Source organism: Condylura cristata, unplaced genomic scaffold (assembly GCF_000260355.1).
Source record: "Condylura cristata isolate star-nosed mole 26May11 unplaced genomic scaffold, ConCri1.0 scaffold00031, whole genome shotgun sequence".
Classification (NCBI taxonomy): Eukaryota; Metazoa; Chordata; class Mammalia; order Eulipotyphla; family Talpidae; genus Condylura; species Condylura cristata.
In genome coordinates this window covers 7,065,008-7,080,257 of record NW_004567132.1, presented here as the reverse complement: position 1 = coordinate 7,080,257, position 15,250 = coordinate 7,065,008, and the positions used below count along the sequence as shown (strand labels likewise).

Genomic DNA, 15,250 nt, shown 5'->3' with positions numbered 1-15,250 from the left:
ACATCACTTGTAATAAGGGAGATGCAAATAAAAACCACAATGAGATACCACCTTACCCCAGTGAGAATGGCACATCTTCAAACAACTAGCAACAACAAAATTTGGCGAGGATGTGGAGAACAGGAACTCTCCTGCATTGCTGGTGGGAATGCAAACTAGTACAACCACAATGGAAAGCTGCTTGGAGGTTTCTCAAACTGCTAAAAATGGAGCTTCCCTATGACCCAGCAACCCCACTCCTAAGTATTACCTAAAAACACTGATTCAAAAAGACATCTGCACCTCCATGTTTATTGCTGCTTTATTTACAATAGGAAAGACATGGAAACAACCCAAATGCCCAAAAGCAGATGACTGGATTAAAAAGGTGGTACATATACACAATGGAATATTACTCAGCAATCAAAAAAGATAAACACATGCCTTTTGCAGCAAGCAACATGGATGGAGCTGGAAGAGATCATGCTTAGTGAAATAAGCTAGAAAGAAAAAGAAAAATACCAGATGGTTTCATTCATAACAGCAGCATAAAGGACTAGGGGGAGGGGAGGGGTAATAATGAACAACTATATACCAGAGACATTTCATGGGAGTGGAGTGGGGAATGGGATCAAAAATGGGGGGTGGGGGGAGGAAGTGCACCAGACTATGGCACAACGGGGATTTGGTGATAGGAAGTCCATAGGGATTACAACTGCGATGGAAAAAGGCACAAAATGATGTAAAAATAAACTACAGGGCCCTCCTTGGCGGTGCAGCGGGTTAAAGCACAGCACTGAGTATCTAAAGACGCTTCTGCATGAGTTCGATTCCCGCCTGCCCCGGAGGTGACCACATGGTGTGGCAGACCTCTCCTGACCCGCCCGCTGCTCCCCTCAGCAGTGTACTTCAGTGATCTGCCTGTTCTGTTCCCCACTCTGGTGAAGCCTCTCACCACCAGAGCCTCTGGCCTGTACCCCAGTTCTGTATGCACAAATAAATCTTTAAAAAATAAATAAAATAAAAAAGAAGTAATTTTAACTATCTCGATAGTTGCAGAAAATAGATGCGTTCACAAAACTTAATACTTCTTATAATAATAATAAAAAAAAACCTAAGCATAGAAGCTCAGCATAAAATCTATTTAAAAAATGTAAACTAAGGCCTTCCTGGGGACTCAGGGGTTAAAGGTATCACTATAAAGCTATCCCCAGCCACTGCAGCAGGAGTTCGGCTCCCCACCTCTGTCTCTGGCAAATCCTCTTACCACCCCCCCCATCTCTTGTACCTCTCGCCTACACCCCAGTTTTTGTATGCATAAATAATTTTTTAAAAAGTAAACTCTATACTTAGTAGTGAGACTTGGGAAACATTACAATTAAAGTCAGAACTAATACAAGGCTGTTGGCTATCTGAGAGGATTATTGGTAAATGACAGGACTTGTCAACACACAATTCAAGAATTTCAAACAAGCCATGAGGAGAAATTTAAGAGTCTTGTATTATGCTGGTTGTATCTATGTTGTAAGGGATGGGAAAGGACTTGATGGAAACAATTATAAACATAGGAGAAAAAAATGAAGGTCAGATTCCAACTCATTTGGATGAACTTACTTGAGCTACAAATAAATTTTAGCAACTTTAAAGTTCTGATAAAATTTCCAGTCTATTTATTACGACTAACATTATTAAGGTTACAAAGGCAAATGTGAAGAACAGCAATGTGTGTGGAGGGTCTTGACATGCCATACTATATAAAAAAATTACAGAGACAGTATGATGCTAGCATTAAGAACAGACATATAGGGCCCTCCTTGGTGATGCAGTGGGTTAAATCACAGCACTAAGAAGCTAAAGCCACTTCAGCATGAGTTCAATCTCTGCCCGTCGTCGTAGAGGTGACCCAGATGGTGTGGCAGACCTCTCCTGACCTGCCTGCTACTCCCTCAGCAGTGTACTTCGTCGATGCCTGTTCTGCCCCCCAATCTGTCTCTGGTGAATCCTTTCATTACCCCTGCATCTCTGGCCTGTACCCCAGTTCAGTATGAATAAATAAATTTAAAAAAGTCTTCAATTAAAAAAAATAAAAGATGTGGTACATATACACAATGGAATCCTACTCAGCAATCAAAAAGATAAAAACATGCCTTTTGCAGCAACATGGATGGAGCTGGAAGGGATAATGCTTAGTGAAATAAGCCAAAAAGAAAAAGAAAGATACTGGATGGTTTCACTCATGGCAGGAGTATAAAGAACCAGGGTAAATAATAATAATAATAATGAACAACCAGAGATATTTTACGGAGGTAGAGCGGGGAATGGGCTCAAAAGCAGGGGTAAGGGTGGAGGGTGGGAGGGTGATGTGGTAAGTACACCGGATTATGATGATGGCACACGGGTGATTTGGTGATGGGAAGCCCACAGGATTACAACTGAGATGGAAAAAGGCACAAAATGATGTAAAAATAAACTATTACATTATTTTTTAAATTATAGTAAAAATAAAAAAGACATATAATCCTATAGAATATAGCAGGAAGCTCCAAAAAACATAACCCATGTTTAAGAAAACTTGAAAAGATGTAGATGGTATTATAAGCTAATATGGAATAGATTAATCAATAGTACTGGATCATTTAGTTAGCCACATGGAAATAATAAATTCCATATTTTACATCAAAGCCAAGTCCAGATGAATTAAACATTTGAAAAGAAATGCAAAGAAAATTTTCTTAACATAAAAACAATAAAATGAGAAATTTTGGTTATATTAAAATATGTACAACAAAAATGAGCATCAATTTAAATAAAGACAAACCACTGGCTGAAAAATATTAAAAGTGTACAATCAAACGGATTAGTATGCACACACTTATACACTTAAGAGAAAGGGAGGGCAAAAAGTCAAGAAAAAAACTCAACAGGGTAAAAAACATTCAAAACGATGCTCAATGTCATTACTAATTAGAGAGGTACAAATTAAAGATAAAATACCACTTAATAACCACTTAATATGTGAAAAATATACAACTAAAATATAACAATACTGAGTGTTGCAAGGAATGGAGAGAAACAATACCTTGCTAGTGAAAACCTAAAAACTGGTATACAACCACTTGGGGGAGCAACGTTAACAACAATATTTCAAGATAAGCATATGTGATAGGAAGTGATTTCCACTTGCAGTAATGCATTAGAAATCCTCTTGGATAAATAAGCACAAGGAGAAAGGCACAGAATGTTCATTACAGCTTTAAATATGTAACAACTAATCTCTAACAACGGAACAAATAGTCAAATGGTTTACTTTCATAAAACGAATATCCTTTTGCAATCAAAATTAACTACAGCTACATAGGAACAAGATAAACCTCCAATAAGTGGGAAAACGTTTTGCAAAGTGATACACACACTTTGAAGATATCTATTTAATTGAAAATATCTATTTTATACATATATGCACACTTAAATGTATACACTATATATATATTACACACACACACACACAAAATATACACACCAGCCTAAGTACTAAAGTATAAAACATTTGCTACACTAAACATCAAGTAAGGGCAGTAGTTACTGGGGAAAGAAGGGGAGGGTTGAACTATTTGTATAATTTTTATTTTTAAAAAATTCTGATGCGGCTCTCCCTGATGGCACAACGGGTTAAAGTGCAGCACTATGAAGCTATGTGCAGATACTGAAGCACGAGTTTGATTCCCAGCCAGGGGGGTGACCCATATGGTGCGACTGACCTCTCCTGTCCTCCCTGGTGCTCCACACAGCAGTATTTTAGTCAGTCAGCCTGCTCTGCTCCCCACTCTGTCTCTGGTGAATACTGACTGCCCCTGCACCTCTGGCCTGTACCCCAGTTCATGTATGCATAAATAAATCAATCCTGAGCCTCCCAGGTGGCGCAAGGGATTAGATCTCAGCATTGTGAAGCTACCCACAGTTACTGCAGCACCAGTTCAATTCCAGGCCAGAGAACTAATCCACAGGGTGCAACAGACATCTCCAGTCGGCAGGCTGTTCCCCTCAGCAGCATATTTCAGTCGATCTGCCTATTTTGCTCCCCATGCTGTCAGTAGTGAATCCTCTCACCACCACCCCCCCCCCCCCCCCACCCCTGGCCTACATCCCAGCTCTTATATGCATACATAGGCCCTTAAAAAAAAAAATCCCACAACCAAAAGCCATCGACAGAACTCAGATTTAGAAATCCTACTTTAAAGTTGTTTCTTTAAGCCTTTATCCCAAACAGAGCTTGAGTTATACTGAAAAAGCACAGAAAAGCACAAAGAGATCTCTGGGGTTTTCACCAATTTCTCCAGAGGTTGTTAAAAGATTTACGAGAGACTTTGCTCCCTATCGAGCCGGAGCTGGACAAATGCCACTGTCATCTACTGCTGACCGAAAGTCTAATACTTCAATATGGGTCAAGAAGTTTTGTCAAGGTGTCGCGCAAACAGAAGCGGGTAGGAGATTGCCCTCTTGCTTCCAAGCTCCGGGATCCAAAGAGGTGGTCAGGACTTTCCTGGAAAGGTCGCAAACAAGTGCCGCGAAGTCAGAAACAGCATGCTGACTACGAAATGTCCCTCGTAGGTGCCTGGACTCCACCTCCCATCCCCTCAAGATTGGGGGCTTGTTGAGAGGGGGAGGGGACACCTCACCCCAACAACGGCCTCAACCGTCTCCTGCAAAGTCCCGGCTCCGGCCCACCAAACCACGGCCTGAAGTATCCCACACTCACTGGAAAGAAGGGCCGGGTCCTGCCCCGGGGCCAGCCCCAGGAATTCGGCGGGTCTCCCAGGGTTTCGGGGGAGGCGGCGGCTGAGACGCCATCTCCTCCGGCTCCGCTCAGCTCCCGCTTGGCGCAGGGTCTCGCCGGCCAGGGTACACTGGCACCTCGCGCGCCAGGCACAACGAACAGAAAGCCGAGCCTCCGCCCCGCCCATCCCTGCAATCGGGAGTCAGCTTTTTCTGCTTTGCCAAGTGGGACCAGCGGGCGGAAAATGCCAGCAGATGAGGGGAAACTCTATTTCCTTTTACCCTAAAAAGAATTTTCAGTCTAAACCTGACGGTAGGGGTTCATCGACGTTTCCGGCAGCGGCTACTATTTCCTAGACGTCGGAGTCTCATCGAGGCTTCTCCCGGACTAGTCCAGTTCAAGCCCAGGGTATTGCCCCACACACTCTTGCTTGCATTCTTACACTGCGGGGGAGGGGAGTGTGTGTGTGTGTGGGGCAGGCCAGGCAGTTTTTCTGATTTCCTTACAAACAAATAGGGAAGAGTTCGCTCAATCCTCTTGAGAGGGGCTGGTACTTTCGTTCTAAAGCTCTCGTTTCCTCGGGGAACAGAATTGCTAGACGCCAATAGGTGCGTTGTCTTTAATCTTCCCTGTCCCCTCCGAGGGCCAGAAGGGGTTAAATCTCAGGCACTGGCGTGGTGGGAGAAGGTGAGGCCGGGGGATACTGAGTGGAGGGATGCGGACTGGGTGCTGGAGAGGTGTGGATAGAGGGGATCGTTTCTTTCCTCCTGGATCGGCTTTGTTAGCTAGGAAGGGTGAGTGAGAAGTTTCTTGGACTGATCGAAGAAGGTAAGGTAAAGATTTGTTTGGCCCAAGGAGAAATTAGAGGTTAGACGTTGGGTGAACTTTCCAGGACTCTAGTGTAGATACATCTGAATGTATCGGGAGTTCAGTTCAGTGAAGTTCTGAGCACCTGATGTGGAAATCCACACCCCACCCCCATCCCCGTGGAGGAATGCCATCCTTTTATGTGGAAATTAGTTTTAAACGTTCTCGGGGTGCGACACTGAGTCTAGTCGGGTTTTTTTTTTTTGTTTATTTTTTTGTTGTTGTTATTGTTTTTTCATATGCTCTGCTCCTTCCCTGTTTGTATAGCCAGTCGTCCGACAGGCCAAAAGAATCTTTTCCAGTAAACCTAAGACTGGAATTTGTATGTGACATTTTTGGGAGAAGGGTCTCTTGCAGTGACTTATCCCAGAGTTTTATGTAAAACAAACGTCAACTAAAAACAAAACTTTTTTCTTTTAACTATTTTACTGAAATAACTACTGGCTTGTAACATTATGTAGATTTCCTGTGTACAGCGTTATAGTTTGACGTCTGTATGTGGCACATTATAATTCCCACCAAAAGTATAATTTCTATCCACCGCCATATAACTGGCTTCTTTTAGCCTACTTATTTACCTTTCCTCACCCCCATGACCACCATTTTGTTATGGTAATCTAAGCATTTGTTTTTATTTTGTGTGAAAAGAAAAAAAATCTTAAGACGACCAACAAAGATCTTACAGTATGGACTTGTTTTCAAAGATAATTCCCATGGAACAACTGATGTCTTATGAAATGCTATCCTTTAAGCGCTGTAAGTCAAGATGATGCAATTTAGGGCATAATTTAGTTCCATCTTTTATTGTTAATGTGTTTGAGAGGTTGCTAGAATGTTGTTAGGTGAAAATGATCTCGAGAGCTTTATAAATCCATTAATTATTAACATGTATACATTCTAGAGAGTTTTGTTCTTTTTTTTCCAAGTGCCTTTGAAATTACTTAGGAGGTTTCTTAATTCTCAACATGTTTGGGAACTTCTCAGAGGCAAGAAATTGTTGATTTTGCATAGTACCTTTATCCTATTGAACCTATTACATGGTCATTCTTTAAATCAAAGGAAAGAAACATTTAACTTAAATTCCCCAAGAAAACTTTTGATACAAAGTGTCCTTTTTTACAAAGTGTCCTTTTTAAAAAAAAAAACCAACTAGTTTGCTTACCTGAGAGGAGGATTTCTTTCTGAGTTAAAGATTAATCTGAATTAAATGAAATTCTTGATTTTTATGGAAAGGAGAAAAGACAATTTAAAATAAAGGGTGAAACAGAAACAGTTTCTTTATGAAGGTAATGCTGTCAGGGATAGGTTTTGAACTACAAATAATTATCCCCTCATGGCCTCACAGAATTCCATCCCTTGTTTCTCACCAAGCTAGCAGATTAAATGAATCTGGGGCCAGGAATTTATATCACTTAGAGATAATGATGACACAGAGCTTCATTATTTAGAGGGTGTCCTGTACATATTCTGTGTAATCTCTTCAAAATACCCTAGGACTCAAGTTTACTTAGGCAACTGAATTGGTGTTTCCTAACCTTGAAAACTCTCCCAAGTCTGAACATTCTTTTTTTTTGGGTGTGTCTGGACAAGTCTGGCTTTCTTTTCTTCCTTTTTTTTTTTGTCAATTCAGCCAAAGCAATCTGTTTTTTGTAGTCCTGACTGCTGAACTGATTTTTATGATAAAGATTCCTACTTTTTAATTGTATTTATTTATGCATACAAGAACTGGGGTACAGACCAGAGGTATGGGGGGAGAGGGAGTAAGAGTATGCACCAGAGACAGAGTGGGTCACCAGAAAACAGGTGAATCTGCTGAGATAAACATGAGCAGCAGGTGAGTCGGGAGAGGTCTAGTGTGCCATGTGGGTCTCCTTCCTGGCTGGAGACTGAACTCATGTTTGCAGTGGCTGGTAGTAGCTTGATAAGGCTGAGACTTTAACCCCTGGGCCACCAGGGAGGCTCCTACTTTTTATTTGGTGTGAAGGATCTACTCTTTATTAGTGGTTGCAAACATTTACAAACTTACAATAAAGTAGTGAGTTTTAAAGGGTTAGAAAACTAATTCTAAGACTCATACCTTCATACTAAGCGGGTGGTGAGGACTTTACCCTACCCCAAATTTTAAACACCTTCATTTGATTAAGAAACTGCATAGATTAAAAGGTGTCACTCATTGACTTTTATCTACATCACCACATTATGCCATATACATCATTGCTATGCAATCATTATTTTATAAAATATCACTGGTTCTTCACTTTAATGTGAACTGATTAATCAGAAACTGTTATTTTAAAGATTTGTTTTATTTATGCATACAAGAGCTGGGGTGTAGGCAAAAGGTGTGGGGGTGGTGAGGGGATTCACCAGAGAGAGTAGGGAGCAGAATAGACAGACTAACTGAAATACATTGCTAAGGAGAGCAGTGGGAAAGGCAGGAGAGGTCTGCTGTGGGGCAGCTCCCCACCAGGATCAGCAGTGACTGCTGATAGCTTCATAGTGCTGAGATTTAATCCCTTGTGCCATCAGGGAGGCCCCAGAACCTCTATCTTTACCAAACTTGGTGATTAGGTAATTTAAATTTTAGGGTCACCCTTCCTGACAACAAGAAAGTGACACTGGATTTCCTTTCTTTTTCTAATATTTTATTTTTTAAGTGAGCTTGTTCAATTTTTTTAGAAGGTAGCAATTTAACTTTAGATATGTAATCACTCTATAAAGTATTTTGTGTTTGATTTTTGTTGGTGGTTTTGCTTGTCTATAAAATGAACAAATGAACAGATTTTTTTTTCTCATTTTGCTCACATTTGGTTGTCCTTTAGTTATTTCATCAAAATAAAATTGATGTTTTTGGATATTGATAAATTTTTTAAAAATACTTGACTGCTTATCATTAAGCTTAGTGAAATATTATGTAATATGGATCAATCTTCTTTTAAATTAAAAAGTCATTTTTTAGCTAACTCATTTTTAATTAAAAAAAATTGACTGTACTACTCTGTGATTCAAGTATATGCCAGTAATGAATGGTACAAAATAAAAAACAAAATTTTACTCTTGTGTGCATTACCCTCCCCTAAGACTATTTTCCATTACTTTTATTTTTATATGTTATGGGTTTTTTTTTTTTTGATGTATTTAATCATAATGCAAAATGCTAAACTACATTTTTTGACAATTAAAAACTTTCACTTGATCCCATCCTATAAATTTTCTTCAAGTTTATGTTTCAATGTGCATTTAATGAAAGGTACTATACTGAATAGTATAAAAAAAAAGTTTTACAAATAAAAGCTAGTTTTTAGTCCCTAAAATCTGTGAAAGTTTTTAAAACATGAAAGGTGCTCATTAGTTTTTCATTTTTTCCCCCTTTCTTTCTAGCTATAATTATTCAATATGTTTCCACTGACTGAGGAAAACAAGCATATCGCCCAGTTGTTGCTCAGGACTGGTAGCTGCCCAAGATGTATCTTCAGATTCTGTGGTGTGGATTTTCATGCTCCTTACAAACTTTCATACAAGGTATCTTCATTTTTTTTTTAAGTTTAAGAAGATTTTTCTACTTTTACATGGAGAGCTATTCATTTGAAGACGTCTCTATCATAATATTACAATGCAGTTTCCTTAAACTACAATAAATTATTGATGTTTATGATAGAATTGTCATTATCATAAGATAGTCTCAGAAGTTTTAAGTTCTTTCGTCAGTGATTTTATCTAATATGTAAAATGTCATGGGATATCTGGACAAAATACTACTTTTTGGATGTGGTAGTCCTTAGATCTTTTATTAAGTGGGAACATTGTGGGTTTGGTTGCCATTTTTTTCCTTTTTGAAAGATCTGTTTATGCGTAGAACTGGAGAGGAGGCCAGATGTGATAGAATTCACTGGAGACAGAGTGGGGGAATGGAACAGGCAGACCTATTGAAATATACTGCTGAGGGGAATAGCAGGTGAGACAGGAGAGGTCTGCTGCACCTTATATGGTTCAGCCCTGGCCAGGGATCGAACTCAGGTTAGAGGGGTGATAGGCTGAGCCTTAACCCACAGGCCTCCAGGGAGACCCACCTTTTTCCATTTTCTATTTGTGTATACAATTAGGTGTTTGGAACCCTCTAGAAGTGAGTACCTATCGTCATCATCTTTAAGTACTGTTAATAAAAAAAGTAATGTGGAGATCTTTAACATTTATGATAATATACAGAAAGCTTTGACATTTAATAAAATACTTGCCCATAAAATATGTAACATGTATTTACATGAAATACATTTGATTCTAATAGGGATGCTTTTTTCAGAGTCATGTAATTACATTAGATCTTTGAATAAGTTTCTTTCAATGCTGTTTTGTTATAACATTGATGAGAATCCTGTCCTACATGGTTGAAATCACATTATTTGAGGACCTGCTTAAATTTTAGGCTGCTTCACTTAAGGTTATAGTATTTAAGAATCTATCGGCTAGATTTAAAGTTTGTAAACAGTATGCATACACACGTATACACACTCATTTTGTTACAATTTTTAAAAATTGCTTAGGAGTTAGCAACAGCCATCTTTTTCCCTATGTGTTGTTTCTATTATTTTGGAAATAATTATTATACCCATATTCATTTAGCATTATTATATGTCACGTTCTCATCTAATTCTATAATAATTTATTAGGTAAGTACATACTATGATTGTCTCTATTTTCAGATGAAGAAACTGAGGCACAGTTTCTGCCCAAAGGTACACAGCTGTTAAGTGAGCAAGCTAGGATATGAACTGTCTGAATCCAAAGCCTAGAATTTGGAGCTAGAAGACATGGATTTGAATTCCAGTTCCACAACTTTCCAGCTTCACTTTTCTCCTCTATAAATGGAAATGATAACATCCACCTCACAGAATTTTAAGGGACAATACCTAATAAAGTATGTGAAAATACTTTGAAAACTGGAAATGATATATATGCTTTGATGATTAATATGTGTATATTTATTTATATACACTATAACTATAAAATAATAAGATGGATTTGTGTAGCTCTCCTTACACATTTATTCCACACATTATAATATTTTATTCTAAGATATTACTGTAAGATTTAAAGTACATATTATATAAGACAGTGTTGCTAACTTTTGCTTGTATCACTTTATGTAAATAAACAATATTTGGTGACTTTTTGGTAAAAGTAATTTTGATGTGTTCTATTCATATAGCTATATATGTACACATACATATATATGTACTATGTTCTACTGATGTTATACATCTTAGGTAATAAATAATAAACATATTTGTGTGGGTCATAATCTACCTGTTTAAATATATATGTATATATATATTCCACATATACATGTGTGTATATATATACTTCTGATAAAAGTAAAATAGAGCTAATTTCTTAATAAAATTAATTAAATTTATTTGAATGAAAAATTTTTCCCTTTGAATCAGTAAGTTGTGATCTGAGTGAATTTCAGAGTATTCAACTACTGAGTAGTAAAAGCTACTACTTTTGTTAGTCTAAACAAAACAGAGGGAAAATTCTGTGGGCATTTTAGATGTTTGGAATGCCTGAAAAGTGAGAATGGTTTCATAAAAATGACATGTTTCACATTTTAATACAAAGAGTAAAAAAATTAGGCAAAACAGAAGTGAGTATAGAGGGCTTATTTCAATTACTGCATATAAATGATTTGCAATTATGGTGCCAAGCTTCAGCACTACCAATACCTGTTTACTTCTGCTTAATAGGTTGTCTTAAAATTACTTTTACTTAGTAGACTAATTTTTCAGATTTCATATTAACTAAATATTGTTCAAATGAGGTTTTAGTGATTGTGAGAGCCTAGCAAGAACAGAAATTCAGTTTGTATTTCTATTTGTTAATATTTAGAATTTAACTTTTTTTTTAATGGCCGTAAATTATTCTGCTAGTAACAGATAGGGTTACTATAATTTGTTTCCTTACTAGTAATTGATATATATATATTTTAATTTACAACAGTTTATTTTTACATCATTTTGTACATTTTTTTTCCATCTCAATTGTAATCCCCGTGGGTTTCCCATCACCAAGTCACCCTAGAATTTAACTTTTTTACTGAAACTAGCAAGTGAATCAGCCTCACAATAGAACTACAAATCAAATAATAAATTTGTTAATGGAAGATTTCTGTCTCAGATTTAAGATATTAAAGTCTTTTGAAAAAATATTCACACATGTTCCAGGAAGTAGGTAATTCTCTTTTAAGTTCTCCAGAAAGCCAGTGGTTAATTGATTGATTGCTCCAAAATTTATATAAACCGGCATTTTGTAAATCTATGATGTCATAGTTTTCTTTTTCTTTTTTTTTTAAAGATTGATTTATTTATGCATACAGAACTGGGGCACAGGCCAGAGGTACAGGGGCAGTGAGAGGATCCACCAGAGACAGAGTGGGGAGCAGAACAGGCAGATTGATGAAGTACACTGCTGAGGGTAGCAGCAGGTTAGACAGGAGAGGTCTGCCACGCCATGTGGGTCACCTCCAGGACCAGGGATCAAACTCACTGAAGTGGCTGTGGCTAGCTTTTGCAGGGCTGTGTCCTAACCCATTGCAACCACCAGGGAGGGCCCGATGTCATAATTTTCACACTTCATATTTTACCCTTATGGGCATTGTCAAAGGGTTATTACTTTTTTTAAACTTTCTAGGAGTTGCTCAATCAACTACAGAACTTTCTGAAAACTGAAAAAGATGAGTTAATTTTGGAAGTTTCAAATCCACCTCCCAAGAAAATTCGACTGCAAGAACTAGAAGATGGAATTGGTAATCTGAGTCAAAATGGAGAAGGAAGGATCTCTGTTATTGAAGATGAAAACTTTGGTTCCAAGAACTCAAAGTTAAATGTATGCAATATATGCCTAGGAATTCTTCAAGAATTTTGTGAAAAAGAGTTCATTAAAAAGGTAAATAATCTGGTTTTTATTTATTTATTTTATTATTATTATTATTTTTATTTATTCATACAGAACTGGGATACAGGTCAGAGATGTGGAGGGTGAGAGGATTCACCAGAGACAGAGTGGGGAGCAGAACAGGCAGATCGATGAAGTACACTGCTGAGGGGAGCAGCGGGCGGGTCAGGAGAGGTCTGCCACGCCATGTGGTCACCTCCGGGACAGGCGGGAATCGAACTCATGCGGAAGTGGCTTTAGCTTCTCAGTGCTGTGCTTTAACCCGCTGCGCCACCAGGGAGGGCCATAATCTGGTTTTTTATTGTGTAATTTTCAGCCTTAAGGTCCAGAAGTTTTAAATGTAAAGGAAGAATGCCATTCATTTAAACTTGTCTCATACTGATGGATCATTAGCATTTTCTTATTTTTTTTTTTAAAAAACCCTAATATTCTCAAATTGCCTTTTTGCAATGCAATATCCGAAAATTAAAATATGTATCAATGAATTTCAGTCATGAGAGCTATTTAGTTGAAAACTAATGCATTTGTCCCTTAGTGTTTCACATACCTAAGGAGTTAGAGGAAAGCTCTCTTACTCATACCTGTTAGTGTTTTGAAAAGACAAGTGTGACAGCCTGTGGAAAGTACATGATTGAATGTGGAATTGCCTTTTGTTTCCAGCTGTCAAGAGTGTCATATTTGACTTCATTTTGTTTAAAATTTTGAGGCAAGCTAATAGAAAACAATTTTGACACTTGACAGATTGTCCTGCAGGTGAGTCCTGGCTGGTTTGGCACTTTGTGATATTGGTCCTCTGGGTCATTGATAGCAAATATTCGATCAGGATATTTGTGAAAATTCTCTACTCAAAGATGAAAGTTTAGAAGTGTAGCAGTATTATCTCCTAAACCAAAAATTCATGTTATGAAGATTATAAAAATTTCAGCAATTTCTGGGGATTTATATAATTATAATACTCTTTTAGGTGTGTCAAAAGGTTGAGGCCTCTGGATTTGAATTCACCAGCTTGGTATTTTCAGTCTCCTTCCCACCACAGCTATCTGTAAGAGAGGTAAGATCATTTATGTACATAAAACTATATGTGAAGTGTGACAGGAATTTCTCAAAAAAAAAAAAAATGGAGATATAGAAATATTCCTTACCACATTATATTTTGTACATTTTACATACTTAATGATTGAAAACAGCTTATAGCCACTTAGTAATGTTGAGTGAATGGATGAAAGTAGAAATTGTTGGCTCGTTAGTCTATTTATCACAGGACTGCCATGAGAAAGTTCATGTTCAATAGCATACTTTAGTTTGACATGAGCTCTGTTGAATGTATGTTGGTCAGAGAAAGAGATTTCACCAGTATGTCAGAGATCTTTTGGGGTAGATGTGTATGTATTATAATGGTCCTAGGATAGTATCATTTTAACTATGATAAAGTTTATTTGCTGGAGTAAAATATAAAAGGGTGGCATTTCTAGTCAGTAGAAAGAGTGTAATAACTTCCCAGTTTATTTTAACTTCTTTCTTTAAGTGACAAAAATCATTACTATATCATTCTTGTATGTGAAAACTGACATGAAAGCATACATGTTTTTGTTAACAACATTTTAATAGTTTTTCTTAAACTTAAATATATATAGGACTTATTTGGAGAGTTTTCCAGGCCCTATCCACAGAGATTCTGATAAAGTAGGTGGGGTGAGACCTATGAATTTGCTTTCTAACAACCTCACAGGTGATGTTAGTGCTTCTGGTACAGGACCCCAATTTGAAAGATAATGGGTCATGAGATAATGGAAGAACAAATGAAAAGTAGAAAGTTTTGAAGTTAATCCTAGATAAAAAAATAGGTAACTTAAAATTTTGTATTGCTGATTGGAAGAGATAGGCAAAATGAGACTACATCCTGAACTATTGACTTTAAGTAGTCCAAAGAAAAGGCAGTCAAAGAAGAAATGACAGGCATCTGGGCTGGAAGATCTGGGCTGGGAGATTTGGAGAATGTGTAATTTATATTTTAATTCAAATCAAATCATCCCAACCAATAAAAGAAAGTGTAAATATTTATTTACACTTTGTATTTTGTAGTAAGTAGTATTTTATAGACAATGTAAGACTTGCCCAGTGCCCAGTGAACCTCTATGCATTTCCTTAACTCCAGTAGTTAATTTTTTTTTATTAGTTGGAGCTCAATTTCAAAAATATATATGAAAGGTAAAGTTAGATTAGAGCAAATGTAAAAAGCAAGTTTGCATATATAAGGTTAACAAGAAAATAAAATCTCTAATGAGTAAAGACTTGTAAGAATTCCTAAGGAAGACGTGGGATACTTAAAATTATGTTTAGAGCAAAAGAAAAGATGATAAAGGAGGTGAATCTGCTGTATGGAACTTACAATGATACTGAGAAAGCTGAACTCTGAAAATTCTATTTCGCTTCTGTCCTTTATAACAAGGAAAGTGACCTTCAAACTGAAAAGTGTAGAATGGGCATTAGTAAGGGAGAGTGAAGCTCCACATGATGGCACGTCTTTCAGGAGTTCAGGTATTTGGATCTAGATGTATTACATTCCATGATAGTTCAGAAAGGAGGTTACAGCTGTCTGTGATCTTTGTGTTTTAAAGACAGCAGATTTTCTGAATGATTGGAGGTAAATAAGTGCAGTTCCAATACAATTCTAAATGG

At 37.4% G+C, this 15,250-nt stretch overlaps 2 protein-coding genes across 5 annotated transcripts in view; one reads left to right on the top strand and one right to left on the bottom strand.

Annotated features, from left to right (window-relative positions):
- PEX13 (peroxisomal biogenesis factor 13) overlaps positions 1-4,871 on the bottom strand; it is a 17,031-nt gene extending 12,160 nt beyond the window's left edge. The window contains exon 1 of the mRNA XM_004691426.2: positions 4,736-4,871. Within this exon, the coding sequence (XP_004691483.1) occupies positions 4,736-4,827 (92 nt within the window). The 5' untranslated portion in view covers positions 4,828-4,871. The remainder of the gene's footprint in view (positions 1-4,735) is intronic.
- Positions 4,872-4,995: 124 nt separating this feature from the next.
- Positions 4,996-15,250, top strand: part of PUS10 (pseudouridylate synthase 10) — a 60,854-nt gene continuing 50,599 nt past the window's right edge. Inside the window, exons 1-4 of one of the 4 annotated variants that reach the window (XM_004691425.2) lie at positions 4,996-5,161; positions 9,002-9,142; positions 12,308-12,562; positions 13,536-13,622. In XM_004691425.2, coding sequence (XP_004691482.1) covers positions 9,017-9,142; positions 12,308-12,562; positions 13,536-13,622 — 468 coding nt within the window. In that variant the 5' untranslated portion in view covers positions 4,996-5,161; positions 9,002-9,016. The other 3 variants (XM_012731606.1, XM_012731604.1, XM_012731605.1) reach the window with 3 other exon arrangements.